The sequence below is a fragment of the Aulonocara stuartgranti genome (assembly GCF_965226115.1).
Source record: "Aulonocara stuartgranti genome assembly, chromosome: 1".
Classification (NCBI taxonomy): domain Eukaryota; kingdom Metazoa; phylum Chordata; class Actinopteri; order Cichliformes; family Cichlidae; genus Aulonocara; species Aulonocara stuartgranti.
The window spans coordinates 28,195,531-28,213,892 of NC_138939.1; the positions used below are offsets into that span (position 1 = coordinate 28,195,531).

The 18,362-nt window shown below is 41.6% G+C and overlaps 2 protein-coding genes across 3 annotated transcripts; one reads left to right on the plus strand and one right to left on the minus strand.

Moving 5' to 3' along the window:
• The first annotated feature begins 1,109 nt into the window (after positions 1 to 1,109).
• On the plus strand, positions 1,110 to 18,061 carry tmod2 (tropomodulin 2). Of its 2 annotated transcripts, none has more exons than XM_082538557.1 (10): positions 1,110 to 1,225; positions 6,605 to 6,824; positions 7,905 to 8,061; positions 13,567 to 13,689; positions 14,040 to 14,114; positions 14,201 to 14,331; positions 14,408 to 14,515; positions 14,596 to 14,739; positions 14,878 to 15,022; positions 15,598 to 18,061. In XM_082538557.1, the coding sequence occupies exons 2-10, from the start codon at positions 6,699 to 6,701 to the stop codon at positions 15,627 to 15,629; spliced, it is 1,041 nt and encodes a 346-aa protein (XP_082394683.1). In that variant the 5' UTR covers positions 1,110 to 1,225; positions 6,605 to 6,698; the 3' UTR covers positions 15,630 to 18,061. The 2 variants fall into 2 exon arrangements, with proteins under 2 accessions (XP_082394683.1, XP_082394682.1); XM_082538556.1 differs by lacking the exon at positions 15,598 to 18,061 and adding an exon at positions 15,212 to 15,582.
• LOC309709743 (uncharacterized protein) lies at positions 8,460 to 13,556 on the minus strand. Its single transcript, XM_082538563.1, has 3 exons — positions 10,910 to 13,556; positions 10,497 to 10,779; positions 8,460 to 10,360 (listed from the first exon to the last, which is right to left on the minus strand). The coding sequence occupies exons 1-3, from the start codon at positions 11,194 to 11,196 to the stop codon at positions 10,286 to 10,288; spliced, it is 645 nt and encodes a 214-aa protein (XP_082394689.1). The 5' UTR covers positions 11,197 to 13,556; the 3' UTR covers positions 8,460 to 10,285.
• Positions 18,062 to 18,362: the final 301 nt, after the last annotated feature.

Genomic DNA, 18,362 nt, shown 5'->3' on the forward strand with positions numbered 1-18,362 from the left:
AGGTCTTTAATCATGAAAAGTGCATGACACACTGGCAGACCGAAAAGACCATTCAGTGAAAATACATGCTTAAGAGAGAGACCTGCTGCTGCCTCCTTCCTTTGGGTCCTTAGATGTAGTTTATCTGGACATCACTTGCCTCCGCTATGACGCCCAGACAATCAGACAAAGACAAAGTTGGAGTTATTCTGTATCTTTGCACAGCTATCTCTTCTTCTCTCACCCTCTCCCCCTCCCTCTCCTGTTGTTACTTCAATCATGAAACTGATCAATGATAAGCTGATTGGCTTTTCTGTCGCAAGTCCCGTCTCCCTTGTTTGTTTATCGCTCACTTTGCGCAAGACAGAGGAAAACAGCGGGTGTCCGCTGTACAACAGCAGCACGTTTAAGCTTGATAAGCTGTTGTTATTGTGAATTTATTTAATATTACTTTCTAGTATCAGCTGATGTTTGCTGGAGCCACAGCACCACACTTTTCATTCAAAGGCTTTATGGCTTTTCTAGTCAAAATGCCCGATTTTTTTGTCCCAGTCCAGCCCTGGTACACAGTGTAAGCTTTGTGCAAATGCTTGTGTTTGCATAAAAGAAAGAGAGAGAGTTTGATTTGCATCAAAATCTAATATTAGTGGAACAGTGACAATAAATGATAAAATATAGAATAGTAAGTATAATATACTAATATGATTCTAAATGCAGCCTAGTAGAATTTCATCTTAAATGAACATGCCCTTAAAGTCTGCAACACATGGTGGAGTTTACTCATTTAATGTAAAGACGTCATATTTAATTATCATGATGAGTAGCAGTGGCAATCATCCAAAGCTTATCTCAGCGTCTCAGTGCATTTCAATTCTTGTCCAAATTTGGTCAAAATAATACCTCTTTTTTATTTCATTTTTAAATATATTTTTGTTTAAATAGAGAAATTTTATGTTACTTTGTTTTATTTTATTTTACTCTATTTATTATTTTATTTCAGTTTGCCTCCTCCATATTTCATATGATTGGTCTCTTGTAGGAGAAAGGGCGGGTTTATTAGTGCCATTGGTTGAGGCTTGGGATACTACCATCCTATTCGTTCAACCAGACGTTACTCATATACTGTTCGGTTCCCTTTTCCTGTGTTACCGCCCTTACCCTGAGTGAGGAGTCAAGCACAGAAGACATCGCATTGGGAAGACTGGTGCTATTTGGACATTCCCTAGCTAGGTCCCATCAGCCTCAGGTAAGGAAATAGACGACTGTTTGAGGTTGGAAATCACTCATCACGAACAACTGTATAGCTTTGCCTGCTGTCATTTGTAGTATGTTCACTGTGGCTGCTAAACGGCTAGCAACTTGAGTGAACTGCAAAGGTTAGCGCGTTAGCTTCTACATTTCATCGGACTGTTTCCCATGGTAGTGTCCGTCCGATACGTGCAGCTAAGTTAGCAGAGCAAGTGCCCCATGAACCGCTTGTTCTGGCTTGAACTGAAGTGTGGCGGATTTTGCTAGGCGGTGATAATTACAATCATTATGGCTGCTGTCAGCGTGGTAATCATAAACATGTCAAGAACGGGTTAGCTAACGCCATTCCGTAGCCCGCGGTGTCTCCAGAAGATGAGACCAGCTAAGTTTTCACCAAAAGTAGCATATTTGATATTTATTATGTTAGTAGTGCTGTGTGGTATGTGGTGTAACTGCAGATTAACCCGGGTCTTCTCTCTTCTGTATGTATGATTATTGCTAATGCTATGCAGAATGTAGGTCCAATATAATGTGAGCTGCCCATCCCTGCTAGCCAGACAAATAATTAGAAACGCGGTAATGAATAGTGCCTGTGTTTCTCTATTTGACCGAGACAAGAGTTGTTTGTTTTTGTGTTTTTTAAAGGACATACCTTTGGTGGGATGGCTCACACCATTGTTAGAGGTTAAGGGAAGACTTTGTACTTCTTGTCATCAAAGTGCAAAGTCATTTTACCTGTATCGCAAGTATTCTGACACATTCTTTGCTCAAGATTTAGCGTGAGGGTTTATTGGTGTGTTCACAATGGTAGTTTCACCAAGCAGGACTCAGTGGTGAATGAAGGGTGTGGCCCAAGACGTCAGCTTGGGTACTTGTGGTTTTTTGCCTTTAAGCCCCAGGGCAGGAGGTCTCCTTCCTGGATCTGAGAGTCATGCTTTGTAGCCAAATAATAATGTTGTGGTGGTTGCTGAATTGACTTTTCTTTTTTTTCTTTTTTTTTTTCTTGAACTGCCACCACTGCAGTATTGCAGATAAACTGGCTTCTCAAATAGGTTTTGTTTACCCCGCATACCTTTCACTGAAGGGTGAAACCTGGCTCTGAGCCATGGTAGTGAATGGTGGCTTTAGTTTTTACAAAGAAGTGATGAGTTTTCTTGAGCCTGTATTCATACCCTAGCCCCCCCGTGAGCTGAAGGCTAGGCCACTCCTTGAATCCGTTCTCATTATATAATAATGTGGTGTGTCTGGAGTGTGCGGGCAGGTCAGAGGGAATACACAAATCGTGTATGGTTGTTAGAGTACCACCCCACTTCCTGTCTCACCCTTGTCCGCTTTGTAAAGGAGCTGTTAGGAAACATTGTGTGAGTGCAAAGTTTTGTTTTTATGACTTAGCTTTTTAGCTATTAAATAAAAATGAAACTATTACCCTGGCAGTATCATATTTCAAACACTTTTCTCCTTTTCCTGACTCCTATATCAATGACTGTTTTCACTTTAATATGCATAGTAATATTTCAGTATCAGTGTGATCAAGCCTCTCTGTTTTCTCTCTGTTCCATCTGTTTTCTATCATTTCAAACACTTTCAGGCACCTGGAGAGACTGAACACACACACACACACACACACACACACACACACACACACACACACACACACACACACAGTGAGTAACAGCAGGGTGGAGAGAGGAACAGCAGAGCGTAAAACTGGAGGAGAGTAGGTGGGAGGTGGAAGTACAGAGTTGTCTCCCATGAGTAGCATAGCTGGGTCATTCTAACTATAGTCTTTTTGTGCTGCAGTTAGGGTGGTGTTCTGTAATAATGCAATACCAGTCAGTGCTTCCTGTTCATCTTTAGGCTGCAAATTACTATTTGTGCAGCTTCTGCCTGCTGAGATCAAACCCATTGTGGCAAGAATTACGCTTGACTGAGATGAACTTAATGTTTTCTTGTAGCTCCCATCAGGTTATAGCATTTACTCTAGGCATATCTGGGGTGGTGTCTAATAACGTATCACAGCAGGTACGCAATTAGATATCAGACGCTGTCACTTTTGGAAAGAGGATAGTGCCCCACATTTGGCCTGAAACTGAGATAATGCTAAAGGTAGAACCAGATATTTTACATTGCACTCTCTCCATTTGTCTTACTTAATAATATCCTGAAGAATGGGGCCACTACTCTTGCTGTAAAATTGGAGCACAGAGTAGTTCCCATGAAACTTTGGTTGAAGTGATACAGATTCTCAAGAATAAAACTTTAGTTTAACTTTGCAGATGTCTCCTGCAGGGGGGGAGACCTCCAGGTGAATTTACATTAATAATAATAATAATAATGGATTGGATTTATATAGCGCTTTTCAAGGCACCCAAAGCGCTTGTTATATTTATATGGGTCTGTGTGTAGCCTGAGTGGACAGGCGAGTGTAGCATGCAGGCAGGTTTGCAGTGTTGTTGGCCTTGAGCCATCTGTTGTTCTCTTGAAGGATTAGCAGACGAGGAGGTGAAGGAGAAAGGAATCAGTCAGATTGGACTAATGGATCCTTCCAGTGTCTCCAGCTCGGCCTGAGCTAACCTATTGTTATCATTATCTCTGTCTCCGTGCTCCATTTCTTTTCTGTCTGTCTTTTTTCTAATGTGTTCAATAATCTGTCAGTGAAGTGGAAAGTGAGAGAAAGCTGGATAAATAGTGTTAGGATTCCAGAACAAGTAAAAGGAAAGACATCTGCAAAGCCATAAAATCAGGTTATACTCCCAGCCACAGAAATGCCTGTTTCCCCCACACTCGGTGTTGATCATAAAAATGCACAATAACCCTCCTCCTCCAGAATGAGCTAAAGCTTGTGATGATGTCACGAGAAACGTATCCTAGTGCCATTCCATGATCGCAGGCCAGGCGACTGTTGTATTTGGAGCATGCAGTGTGATTTTCATATGATTTGGATGCATGGGATTTTTTTTTTCCTGTCCTGTGACATAAAATCTAAAAGGTAGACTGTGTTCAACAAAAGTACTGTTTTCCTCTCATGCAGTTTCTTGGATTTTCTTCCGTAGGTGTTTAATTTGTAAAAATGAAATTTATAAACTTGCATGACGACTTCACCACCTTACTGTTAGCAGTGATAGGATTGATTAGCATAGAATTGAACAAGATAACAGTGTAAGTGTAGATTATTACATTTGTGAGCTTAGATTTTCCAGTCATCATTGAAGACATTTGAGCTTCATCTGCTGGAACTCACACTTGTGAATGCCCGTGCAATGACTATTGCAGTCATTTCAGAAATAAATGTGTGTAGCCGTAGCACAGTAATGGAGGAGATGGGGGGGGGAAATTAGATGAGGACAGAGCCTGGATTGTTGAGACAATGAACTGAATGGTGTGAGAGACACCGGCCTTGTTGGACTCCTCGGGAATTCCCTTGATTGGAGAAACTAGCCAGACAGCAACGGGGAGCACATTGCATTGACTAAATCTTCATCAATAGTGTGACGAGGAGATGAAAGATTTTAAAATATTTCAATGAAGATTTTTTAATTTTCTCAAACAAAACAAAATCTGTTATGTTAAACAAATGAAATGAATATTTCTGGCAGGCTTGACTTTTGGCTAAATTGTTATAAAACAAAAGACGTGGCAGTGTCTGTAAATGATTTGGCTCCAAGTGTTAGTTTGATCCTTAAAACATACAAAAGCAGCAACATTTGAATCACAATGTTTATTACAATTTTTTTTTTTTTTTTTTTTTTTTTTTGTGGCAACTAAATCATTTCTTTGAATGTGCACGCACTTGTTCTTTTTCTGTAGTGCTCAGTTACACAAGGGAAAACAGAGGTTGGAAAACATCCTGTGTTACCTTTGAAATTGTTACTTTGAAGAAGGGGGACCCAGTCTGAGACCACTCACAGTCAGCTGTCCCCAGGCTGACTTTGGTGCATCAAGATGGCAATAATAATAGCAATAAGATGGAGACAGTCTGTTGTCAGTCTGCAATTAAATGCCAGCTAGCTGATAATTAAAATTTACATTTGGTCCTGACATTCAGAGTCCAGCCAGAACTTCGAAAGCAGAAATTCCTCCACAAGTAGTGACATTGTTACTGCAGAGTGGCAATTTAATTGTAAAATCACAAAGGAACTCAGCAGCCTTATGTTTATTTAAGAAAAGAATCAGAGTGCAAACAGCTAGCAACCAGAGAGTCGAGTCTTCGATTGCAAAGAGAAGCATCAGAGACGAGTCGTATCACTGGCACAGATTGACTCCGATTGGTTGCATGAGCAATTATTTGCAAACCTTCACCAGCCTGATAGTGATTACAGTCTGAGTCAGACTGCGATTGTCTGGAGGCAGGTTGCCTCCCACTGGGCGACATGTACAGTTGAGTGTGTTGCGCATTCAACATCAGGATGACTGTTGGTTAGTACAACTGCAAACATTTTTCTGGTTACCAGGAGTTTGCTGTAATATTTTTGGAAAGTGACAGTCATAAATTCTTATTACAAACTTGAGAATCCGGTCAGAATGTAATAATGGATGTGGCACTAATCTATAGGTAACAACTGCAATGAGGTTCCTTGGTTTATTTGCTTTTACACTACTGGAGCAGCCACGAAAGAATGTCTGTTCTAAATATACACTTACATGCACAGTTGCTTTTCTTGCAGAAGAGGGGCACAACTGTTTTTTCTTTTCACTGTGACAAAAATCAGTTGTTTTAAAAGAATACAAGTTTAAGTGTGTTTCCAAAAGTGTACACCAATTATTTGGAGAAGTAGCATCTGTGGAGTCCTGCAGGGAGTTTGGAAAATCACGAGGTCGCTCTGTGTTCGGACTGTGGCGTGGGAGAGGAAACTGCCTCTTGATTTTATTTGAAAGGACACACACTCAGTCACTAACTCCTTCGCTTATCTGAGCTTTATTTAAACTTAACTGCAATGTTATGCTCAGCCTTTCAGTCCCAAAAGACAAAGAGACACATGCATTTCCTCATTTTTATTTAGAAAAAGCTTCCTTTATTTCTTCTTCTGTCTTGATAGTGTTTTATAAACTTTCTCAAAATTTTCATTTGCAAAGAGCTGTAGTTGATCCTTATGGGATTGGTCAGATGTTTTGTCCAAGCCTGAGAAAGTTCTTTGTTCCAGCTCTGTGTGTGTTGGGTGTGTGTTCACCCATCATTACATCATCCCAAGGCCTTATTATCCAGCCCAGCTGTGATCAAGTGTTGGTTCACAGCAATAAGATAAACAATCTTTATCTCAGTTAACGACATGCAATTAAAATTGTCTTTTTGTGAGTCAGCATAATAAAATGAAATGTATGCACCATCCAGCGCTCATCACTAATTTATTTGTGTGTGTGTGTGTGTGCTTGTTTTCAGGTAGTGTCTTCCTGGTTTGGAGCAGTAATCCCGAGAAGAGCAGTGTGGCTGCGGTCTGGTGTTCGGTGTTGCTTAGCAAGCTATAGCTGGTACCATGGCGTTGTCCTACAAGAAGGATCTGGATAAATACAAGGATCTCGATGAAGATGAAATCCTCAACAAACTGTCGGCAGAGGAGCTCAAACAGCTGGAGACGGCCCTCGAGGAGATGGACCCTGAGGTCAGGGCTCGATGCAGGTTGGAGGAGCTCCAGGGCTCCTCAGTGGGAGGAAGTTCATTTAGAGAAAGGATTTATTGAAAGGGATTTATTGGCTTATCTCAAAATAAAATAAAAAAAACACTATGCAGACACAAGTGGGTCATTAGATTTGTTAAATGACTAATCGTTTTTCCAACTTTACGTCTCTTGTTGTGGTTGTAGTGCCAAATGGCGCAAAGTAGACCTGGTTGTGACAGGTTAATGGTTGGGAAATTTCCCCCCTGGAATGCCTTTAACCTCACTAATTCACATGTAATGGTGGGTTTTTTTCTCGTGTGCTCTGACAGTCACTTCCCACTCCAGTCTCTATGGTTTGGAAAATAATTTAAAGCTGCAGCGGCTCAGGCTGCCAAGTCTTTGTGAGAAGAGCTGTACAGCGTAATGAAATCCCCTCCAAGCCCCTGGACGTTTTCTTTAATTTCCATTCAGTGAGGCAAATCGGTCTACATGGCGACCACACGGGGCCCACAGGAAACAGTCAGCAGCAATGGGAAAATAATCATTTCTGGGTCTCATGTCGGTGAAGAGATGAAATCTCATTTGGTGTGGATGCAAAACAAAGCACTGAATTTTGTTTGTTGCTGTGTGTATAGATTAACACACGGCCTTGTTTGCTCTCTGCCAAGTTTTTATTTTTTATTTTTTATTCACCCACAACTAAATATTCACAAGCTGCATTTTTGGATTAATCAAGTTCAACTGGTTTTAAAGTATTCTTTTACTTCCTTTTTGAGCAGCTTGTATTTCATGTTTTAATTTCTCATGTGACTGTCAAACTCCTGCTTCTGGCAACTAACACAGAGGCCGGAAGATGCAGAGGATACACTAGCAGAAATGTTTTTTGTTCTTTTTTCTAACAAATGGTGCCAAATATTGTTTAGCTTGGATTGTGCAACTTTTTCAATGTGTGGAAAAGGCTTTTAAAGCCTGCTTAAATGGATTTGATGAAAGTCTGGTCAAGGAGTTGTGCTGCGGCTTCATTACGGTGCATAAGTGCACTGAGGTCTTAAGCTCTAATGTGGCTCCATGTCTTGTTCCCAGAATGCTCTTCTCCCAGCGGGTTTACGTCAAAAAGACCAGACGTCTAAGACAGCTAGTGGACCGTTCGACAGAGAACGTCTGCTCAAATACCTGGAGAAGGAAGCCATGGAGTATAAGGACAGAGACGATATAGTGCCTTTCACTGGAGAGAAAAAAGGTGGGTTGTTTTTTTTTTTTGCTTTTTTCTCGACAGCGCGACCAACTAATCACCAATAACACCGGCAACAAGGTGCTATTACATGTTAGTGCTGTATTACTCGGGGGATGGAGATTCAGGGTGCACCTGCAGACCTAGCAGTAATTACTCTTCACCTGTGTTTGCAGATATTATTAAGACATGCTTGCACTTACATATAAGCATGTCTGCTCAGCATAGAGCAGTGTTGGGAGGGTGTGCTAATACTAAAGAAGGGAGGAAGGATTTTACATTTTGAAACTATGTTTTAATTGATGCTTTTAATAGATATGTTTATTTATATGCAAGCCTGAAACATATTTTTGAACCATGTTGGCCTGAAGTATACTACATAGAGTATAGTATATATTATACTCTATATAGTATGTACTGTGCTTGAACTCACAGCATAGTAGTATGATTGTCTGCCAAACCGTATGGGTTTAATGTCAGACTGATATATCCTAATCTTTCCGTGTGAAACTTGTTCTGATGGGTTTTGTGACATACTTGTGACACTCTTATCCACCTCTTAGAGGAAACAAAAGGTGAAATTCTTTATGTGGCAAAAAGCCAGAAATGCAGACGAGTGAGTAGAGTAGAAACCTCAGTGGGAAAAGTAGGAAAGTTTTTATGAGATGAAGCAGTTCCTTTTGTCGGGATCTCCACAGATAGGAATCTGAAAGCTACTCCCTCACCAGAGAGGAAACATGGACTGATGTGTTCCACTGACCTTACCATGGCCTCTTAGGAAATTAGTGTGTGCGTGTGTGTGTGTGTGTGTGTGTGTTTGCAGTGACAACATGGAAAACTCACATCACTGTGGTTTTGTGGAATGCAGCTGATTCTCTTTTCATTGTTAGACTCACCCCCTGCTGATAACTAATGTGGTCATGAGTGTTTATGTCTCTAGTTTCAAACTTCACATAATTTCTGAGAAAAACACTCAGTGTGACTCCATGGTAACCATTTTTAACCCTCTCGCAGCTGAATTTGTTGTAGTTGTTTTTGTCGCTTCTCCATTATCCATCTTTTCTGTTGTTTATTCCTCTGTCTAAGATGTGTTATCTGTAGATAACGAGCAGATGATGTATGATCGATGAAGCTACTTTTAGCTGCTCCCTTATTACAGTTTTTCTCAAATGCTAAAAGACATTTCACAAATGTTTCCACCATGTTCCCCAATGTCTAAACACAACACCCTTTTCTAAAGCTACATAAACACAACCACACCTTCCCACTGCAAAACTCAAACTTCCACAACAAAAGAGCAGCTTGAAGCTTTCAAAAATGTAAACACTATACACATCATTACACACTACAGCAAAACAATTAAAAACACAATGCTCAATTTGTGAGAAGGTTCTTTGTTTCATAACTGCCAATGCATATTTTTAGAAACTATACAGTAACGGATCGTCGTAGATCTCTGCAGAGGATTAGGCATTTAGATTTGTGTTTCATATGAAGAGTATAAATCTATAGGAAATCCTGCATGTACGTACACTACTGTAACACAACTCAATGCAAAAACAGAATCTATTGCACACTCTTGAAAACATGATCAGGGTGTGAAGTTTTTTTAAATTTACATTATTCACACCACAATCACTGTGCGGCATCATGTCGCTGAGCTGCATCGGGCCACATCACCTCATCCACATCGCAGGCTATATTGTCTCTTGCCAGGCACCGCGGGAAAAACGCCCTGGAATGGCAAATCCATCTTTGGAAGGCCTCCGCTGGGATGTCAACACAGGCCAGCTCCATTGCCCTTAGGAGGTTGTCTCTTGTGTATGGTTGTCTGTCATAAACCTTCCATCTCCACGATGAGAAGAACTCCTCTATAGGGTTCAGGAAAGGGGAGTAGGGTGGCAGACAGACGTTTAAAAAGTGGTCACTGTTGGTGGTGAACCACTCTCTGATTTGGTTTGTTCTGTAGAAGCGGACATTGTCCCAAATGATCACATCAATGTGATGTGCGGGCCTAGGATGGTGTTGGTGGTGGTCCAGGAGGATGTCCTTTAGCTCCTCTAGGAAGGTGAAGAGACGTTGGGTGTTGTAAGACCCAAGGACAGCATGCCGGTGGACAAGCCCCTCCGAACCCATGGCCGCACAAAGGGTAATATTACCCCCCCCCCCCCCCCCCCCCCCCCTCGGTGATGGCTCTTTGGCCAATGATGTTACGGCCTCTTTGCCTTCGTTTCTACAGGTTGTAGCCAGCCTCATCCAGGAAGAGGTAATCATGAGGTCTGGCCATCGTGTCCAACTGTATTATCCTCTGTGAAAATGTGAAAGTGCACAGGTGTTCAGAACAACAGTCAATCAGGTAGCACAGTATTGTGCATTAGTAATGTAGGCCACTGAGCAACACAGTATGTCCACTAACTGTACTGTGAACATGGATGTAAACTTACTTGCACATACTCGTAACGTAGGTCTTTGTGTCGCGCAGAGTTGCGCTCAAAGGGAACCCTATAGACCTGTTTCATCTGTGTCTTTTGGTGCCGGAGAACTTGGTCTATTGTGGCCAAGCTGACATCGTCAGTGCTCTCAAAGTTGACATTATCGGCAATGACTTTGTCTCTGATCTCCCAGAGTCTGATGAGGTTGTTCCCACGAACCATATCCACAATGAGGGTTTCTTGTGCCGCTGTAAATATAGCAACCCTCCCACCTCTATGTGGCATTCTTTCAACTCTACAGAAAGAAACATGTGTTGTCAATTGACATGTGTTACAATACAGTCACAACTGATTTGAAACCAATAGACTACTTTCACAGGTTTGTAAAACTGTATTGTGACAGAGAAAGCAATAGAGTTCAATACCTATTGCGTTGTCTGAATGCCCTGATAATGGTGGCCACGGTGAATCTACTCAGGTGTGGACGGACTCTTAGTCCTGCTTCAGCCATTGTCATGCCATGGACAATGACATGGTCAATGACTGTTGCTCGCATCTCGTCCGTAATGATGGCGCGAGGTTGTCTTGCTCTCCCCCCTGGACCTTCTCCTCTCCCATGTTGGCCTCCTCCTCTTCCTCGTTGTCCTGCTCCTCTGCCTCCTCTCATTTGAACTCCTCTTCCTCGTTGGCCTGCTCCTCTTCCTCCTCTCATTTGAACTCCTCTTCCTTGTTGGCCTGCTCCTCTTCTTCCAGGGCCAGCTCTTCTCCCTCCTCTGCATCGAATTCCTCTTCCCCTGACTCTGCCTTCATCCGTTGTGTTTGTTTGGAATCTTCAGCATACTGTGCACTCTGAACTTGCTTTTATACATGTGGTCACAGCATTAGCAACAGGTGTCTTCAATTTTGAGTCGTTGTGTGTAATGAATGACGCCAGGTCATTGTGTTCAAATATTGCTGACTGTGGCAAGCATGTTGCATCACATGAGCTTTCATTTGAGAATATGAGCAGAGTTCTTTTGCAGCTTGTGTTTTAGCAAGGAAAGATGTGTTTAGATTTATGACAACGGAGGATTGTGTTCTGTGAATTGTGTCTTCATGTGACATGTGTTTATGATATTGGTAAATGATGGCTAGATTTAGTAAATGTGTTTAGACAACTGGTTATTTGGTTTAGAGGGTTGGCTTTTGTAACAGTGTAGAGCTCCGCACTTTTGATTTGGCAGATTTTTACACCGGATGCCCTTCCTGACGCAACTCCAAAGTTATTTGTGCCACCTCCTGGGAGTGAAGCATGGACTATTCAGTTGTTAGGCGAAAGTGTAAAGCGCTACACTGTGGAGCGGCGAAGATGTGTGATCGATAGAAGCCTGATAAGCATTTTGTTTGCTTAGGTTACAGTGGAGGGCGTTACTGTTGCACCAAGGAAAATACAAACACACAGCAGATGTGTTCCACATGCTCACAGTGCTCAGTTTTTATCATGAATTGCTTTCAGAGTTGAAGCATATGGCTTTAAGCGTCCATGTAACAAAGCTATACTGATGTGATACTGCAAGTCAACTAAGCCTATTACTACAAATTCACTGCTCATGATAATAGTTCAGTTAGTTTAATTATTCTGGTTGAATACACACTAGTACAATGTGTAACCTGGGTTAGCCTTACGCACCCAAATAACAAGAGCAAATTGAATAGCTGAAAACAGATGGACAGACGTCCAAAGATTTCCTATATTTATTAGTAGGTATACATGTTTTGTACTGTTTTTGCTCATGTTCTGTAATTACCTCTCCGTGTTGGTTACTGTTACCTGGTTATGTGGTGAGCAAAGCCACATGATCAGAATCATTTGGAAGAGATAACAAAAGCCTGTGGTTTGCTGTAAATGCCGGCGATGGTGGAAAAACTGGTTTGCAGCTTCAGTTGACCTAACCTTACCTGCTGTATCTGTGATGTTAACTTTGAGTTAGTAAATAAAGTTTTCATTTGTAAACGGTGATAGTGATAAACTGCTCATTTGTAGATGTTGAGATTTTTTAACAATGCAAAAACAGATTAGTGCACGAAGACGGTGCCTTCTGCTTTAAGTTACAATTGAAACCTGATTGGAGAAACATGCCTCCCTTTGACACCTATTAGATAAGTTACTGCTAGAATCTAGTATTTCATGGGAGAAGCTTTTTGAATGAGAATCGATTTGAGCCAAAGATTTTATTTCTTCTTCCTTCTTTTTTTTTTTGAGGCACGTATACATTACTATCGTCATCTTTTATGTACAGTCCATGTGAATGCCTTTTGAGTTTTTAAATCCAGTTTTAAATCCGTCGTTCTATGGCCCTGGTTTTTCCTTGTTTCTGGCGAGTTGAATTTCGCTCCAGAGGGACTGGCACAGGATGCTGCCTGATGACTGTATTTAATGTTTGTTGGCTTTCAGGAAGTGCCAGTGCACCCCACTAGGGACCGGTTTGAGCAATTTGAGCAGCTTGACTGATTTAGGAGGGGGAGGGGGGGAAATGAAGGGCTGTTCCCGGGGTGTTTTTGTTTAAGAAGACGGGCAAATGGAGAGGCAACAAATGGCACCCACTGGATGGTCTCTCTGCCCAGTGCAAGTGTTTGGTTGCCCCAGCAGTGCAGTTTAGATTAGACTCAAGTCATTGTTCCATGACTTCCTTTGTGCTTTCCGTTTCTTCCCTCTGATGGGTTACCATGGCAATACTGTAACTGTCAATGCGGTCCAAGTTGAGCGAGTCTTGTGCACACTTAACCTCTTGTAAGAAATGTAACCAGTTTAAAAAGTAATTCGCAATTTAAAATCCTTTAGTGACAGTCAGTGTCAGTGTAACTACCGTAGTTGCTCTTAAATGAAGCTTAATATGCTGCAAGGAATTGTGTAGAAATGGCCTAAAATGAGACTGTGATACATCATCCATGGTCCCAAAACTTGATGTTAAAGTAAAAAGTAAGTAGGTCTAAGGGAGTTTATTAACAGTTATGTGTTTGTTTTGTTTTTAAATAGAAAAGTATCTGTTTTTACTCGACTCCTTTGAAATTTGACTGAAGTGTTCTCTTTGTTTGCCCACAGGTAAAGTGTTTGTTCCTAAGCAAAAGCCAATAGAAACACGTAAGGAGGAGGTCACGACCCTTGATCCAGAATTGGAGGAAGCGCTCTCCAGTGCCACGGATACGGAGCTGTGTGATCTCGCAGGTAAGAATGAGAAAATACTTCAGAGAGTCTTTGTGGAAAGGCTTCAAAAACACAAGTGTTTAAGTGGGTGTGATTGAAGACAAGGCTGTATTGTAGTGGTGGGAACTTTCTCTGGGCTCAGTCTGTGCTGGGACAATAAAACACAAGCTCTTTTCACTCCTTTACTGTGTGTCTTGATGGGGGGAATAAAAAGGGCATTGAGCAAAATCACACCAGTGGCCTGCTATGCCATTTAGAATTGGTTACTTTTGTCCACACTGGAGAACATGCATGCATACATGTATCCATGTATGTTCTGGTCTGTGGTCTTAGCCTCAGTCACTGAAAATACCGTCTGCTTTCGTTCGCAGCGATCCTGGGTGTTCACACACTGGTTACCAGTAGTCAGACATATGATGGAACAGGAAGTAAAGAGGGTTACAACAGTGAGTATTAAACGTAATTTATCCCAGTTAACTCAACTATTCGGAAGAGAAAAATCTGCTGACCTACACTTGCGTTTGTGTCTTAGATGTGGTAAAAGGGGAGAAGATGAACCCAGTGTTCGATGAGCCTCCCAATCCCACTAACGTAGAAGACACTCTGCAGAGGGTGAAAAGCAATGACAGCACCTTAACAGAGGTCAACCTTAACAACATTAAGGTATGTAGAAACGTGCGTGTATGTATATGCTGGTCAGTCCCCGGACCAATGGCAGTGTCTTTGTCTGCTTTTCCAGAACATTCCGATTCCCACGCTGAAGGACTTCGCCAAATCCATGGAGAAGAACACGCACGTCAAGAAGTTCAGCCTGGCAGCCACGCGGAGTAACGACCCAGTCGCTGTGGTGAGTGGTTGATATGCTTCTCGTGGCTTTTGCAGACACCTGAGAACTTCACACTCACATCTTTGCCTTCTTCCTCCCAGGCGTTCAGCGACATGCTGCGGGAAAACAAAACATTGCGAAGTTTGAATTTGGAGTCCAACTTCATCACCGGGGCAGGAGTGCAGGCTTTGGTTGATGCATTGCGAGACAATGACATGCTCACAGAGATCAAAATAGACAACCAGGTACAGTAACAATTAGCTCAGAAGTTCCAGTAATGGAAAAGGAGGAAGGGGAAATTTCACACCTGTAATTTTGGTTTAGCTGAACAAGCTGTTGTATTTTTTTCTCTAATGAACTGTATCTATTTGTGCGTACTGTAGAGACAACAGCTGGGTACTACCGTAGAAATGGAGATTGCTAAAATGTTGGAAGAGAACAAGAGCATAGTGAAATTTGGCTACCACTTCACCCAGCAAGGGCCCCGATCCAGAGCTGCCGCAGCTATCACCAAGAACAACGACCTGGGTATGAACGCAGCACGCACAGACTCGACACTCGATTTGTTTAAACTCGCAAAAGTCGGGCGAGCCGTTTCCGCTCCCCCCCCCTCCCCCGCCTTCCTCTAGTCATCTGTTTTATGGGAGTGTGATGACATAGTTGAAACATCTGTTCAATATCTCACTCCGCAGTGACGACCTCTGCTCTCTCTTTTAGCTCCTCCTCCAGACAGAGTCGTGGTAGCACAGGTGTGATGCATGGGTGTGGCTCCCACGTGTGTCAGTGCATCAGTGATAACGGAGATTAGTTTCACAGTATTTGAATGGAGCGTTCACCATATTAACCGTGTGAACATTGACACTGCGTGATATGCAGCTTTGAGAGTGACGACATCTCACTTCTTGTTTTCTGCACATGCTGACACACACTGTATAAATAGGTGTACATTTTAACCACACAGCTCATGATGACTCACTCAGCGTCTTCATGATGAACTAACAAGCCTGCGTAGGGTTAAGATTGTGTAGCATGTTTACAGTTGGTTTTATTCGTGTGTTCTTTAAGTCTTTCACCTCTCGTTTTATTGTGCTTTTCCTCTCCAGTTCGCAGGAGGCGAGTGGAAGGGGATGTGTAGGGACGCCACGACACCAGTCTCCCAGCCAATCCTGTTTTTCATCTCATTGTGTGGAATAATTTCAGCCAATGCCCTGGTCTTTCTCATCTCACTGTGTGGAAACTTTAGTCTTGTGCCAAACTGCGGGGCAAGGCATGCTAAACCTGAACATACATCTGAGAAGAAGGGAAATAACTGGAATTGCCCTCTCCGTACACATGTTCATACTTATATGTTTATTATTATGTTGTTATTGAAGCTGTAAATCTTAGTTTTTAGTCATTCATTTCAGCTGCTCCCCCTTTTTTTGAGCCTTTACATTCTTTCCCCACTGTTTACTTGCTTTGTTTCCCGTTTTTACAATTCTACAATTATGTGAGCTACCAACAAGTACCAACAACATCAATAACAGCTCTATAAAGACAGTAACTAATGGTGACCTTTGTGTCCTGATAGCTTGCTATTGAGGCTGAAGCGTCTTGTGGAATTCCTGTATTGATTAAGCACTCATCAGAGCGATACAGAGAGCTCTGAAGTTTAGTGATGACTTTAGCTTCAAGAAGTGATGTCATTCAAGGCTTGCCTAATCTGCTAGAGACACAGTGGTTATTGCTTGGAGATAAATACCAGACTGCTGACCTGAATGCCTGACTATACAGCTGAATGTTAGCATTGTGAAAACAAGGGCTGTTGTGCAGTGTTGTGCAGCGCGCTTGGCAACAGTTTACATGAGCAGGTGTTGTTTATTAGAGCTGCCTTGTAAAGCCAGAAGTACTGCTGAGTTGGAGTGGCTAACAAGGCGTGCAAAAAGTGCACCAGGTCTCTTAGCCAGTGCTGGTACTGTACTGTCAGCCCCACTCAGACTGTATATCAAAGATGGATATAGCCACTGCAACATTACCTATTGTTTTATGCAGTCTCATATTTTTTAAAACCTGAAAACTGGCTAGTCACAAGGAGGGTCCACCTTAAGTTGTATCCTTATTTTATATTCATTTTTGATGCAAATTTACTAAATTAAAAATTGTGTTTTATTAAATAGGATGTTAACATAGCCATTGAGGCCACAAACTTCAGCTCCCGTAGGCAGTAAGGTCATTTTCCTCATAGGCTTCTATATAATCAGATGTTTTCGAAAACGGAGGGGTCGCCCCCTGCTGGTCATTAAAAAGGATTCACGTTTAGGGTTCTTTCTTCACTGTGTCCATCTACAAGTACAGTCTATGGTTTGATTTGAAACACCCTGCAGTAGCTGTTGGCTCGCCCCTCGTATAAAATGTATACTTTATCAGTGCGATATTGCTTTACTGTTTTATTCTATGATCTTGTTTTGATACGGTTCAGTTTCTGTTGCTAGTTTTTGTGATCACTTTATTTTCTTGACAGGAAGTTCTAACTGTTTTGATATTTTGGAGTAAGCAAAGCTGCGGTTGTGCTGTAAATGGACCGTGATATTATTGCCAGTCATGGCTATTAAGGCCTTGACCTGCTCCTACAGATGTCTGCTTAACATACTTGGTTTCACTGATGCTTAACCATGCCAAAGACTAACACATGCAGTGCTTAAAGTATCGATAGTAGACATAATGGTTACTGGCTCAGGTTTGGCTTTGTGACAGAGAGATTTACATCATGGCGTACAATGGTTTTACTTTTTTTTTTTTTTTAAATGTGTGATGTTCACAGCGGCATCTTCTTCGAGCAGTCCAATGAGGTGCGAGGAAGGTTTAGCAAAAGGTTTGCACAAAACTTTCTACTTTGACTTCTCAGGTTGCGACTGTTCGTGAAATGTTTCTTTGAACTACATCTCACTTTTAACTTTCCACTCAAACTTCCACACTCTCAGCAGTAAGAGGTCACTTCTGAAATATTAGATGACACCACGCTGTGTGCGCATCAAGTAGACTTTCTTTAGCTCGAGATGGGTATAACAGGACTAATTCAGGAGTTACTTGAAACTTGTATATACTGTTTATGTGTAATAGGAACAATATCCTGGCATGAAGTCATCACCTGTGAACATCATGTTTCTGTTGACCAAAAATGTTTTCATCAGCCTCACATTCCTCACAAGAGCTGTACTGTTTTTATATCCATGCACTTTTTCCACGAGCATATCTGCTTCTTTTTTCCATTACTGTTTTTTCTCTTCCTGGTGGACACTCTGCTAAAGGAGAAAACTGCTTCCTTGCTTGAGCTTGTTAATAATACTCTGATTCATAAAAGCTATATAAATGATAAAAAATGCCATCTCAAATTCAAAGTGTGCACGTACACATAATGTTATATGTGCACCACGTGAACCTACAAAAGTCACTGCTGAGATTTTTTTTTGTACCTTAAATCAAAACCCAGGTGTTAATGCAAGGATTCTGTATTATAAGAAAACCACAAGACTGGTAAAACGCACTGCTGAATATAAAACAACTTCAATAATAAATGTTTTTACATAATTTGTCTGTTCTGGGGTTTTTTGTTGTTGTTTTTTCCTCAGCATAAATTACAAAACTTTTGCACAACATTTCAGGAAAGCTGGAATATTAGATGCCTTGTATTTTCTGTCTGCATTTGGTCAGACTTCCAGCCATCTTGTTTATACTGTGCTTCCACAGGCTCGCTCAATCTTACAAAAATCACCTAAATTAGACTAATGGTTAGCATGTGTTTTAAGCTATTTAATTAAACCCAAAGGGGAGAGAAGTAAAGTAAAACAAAAATGAGAGGCTCACATGGGGAAGGTACACAGTGACATAG

Bases quoted from the DNA above. Each gene is read 5' to 3' on its own strand.
- tmod2 (XM_082538556.1), top strand. From the start codon at position 6,699: ATGGCGTTGTCCTACAAGAAGGATCTGGATAAATACAAGGATCTCGAT. The intron at 8,062-13,566 runs GTGGGTTGTTTT...GTTTGCCCACAG, and splicing joins TTTCACTGGAGAGAAAAAAG to GTAAAGTGTTTGTTCCTAAG. The intron at 14,115-14,200 runs GTGAGTATTAAA...TTTGTGTCTTAG, and splicing joins AAGTAAAGAGGGTTACAACA to ATGTGGTAAAAGGGGAGAAG.
- LOC309709743 (XM_082538563.1), bottom strand. From the start codon at position 11,196: ATGAGAGGAGGAAGAGGAGCAGGCCAACGAGGAAGAGGAGTTCAAATG. The intron at 10,780-10,909 runs GTATTGAACTCT...TTCTTTCTGTAG, and splicing joins GCATTCAGACAACGCAATAG to AGTTGAAAGAATGCCACATA. The intron at 10,361-10,496 runs GTAAGTTTACAT...ACATTTTCACAG, and splicing joins TACGTTACGAGTATGTGCAA to AGGATAATACAGTTGGACAC.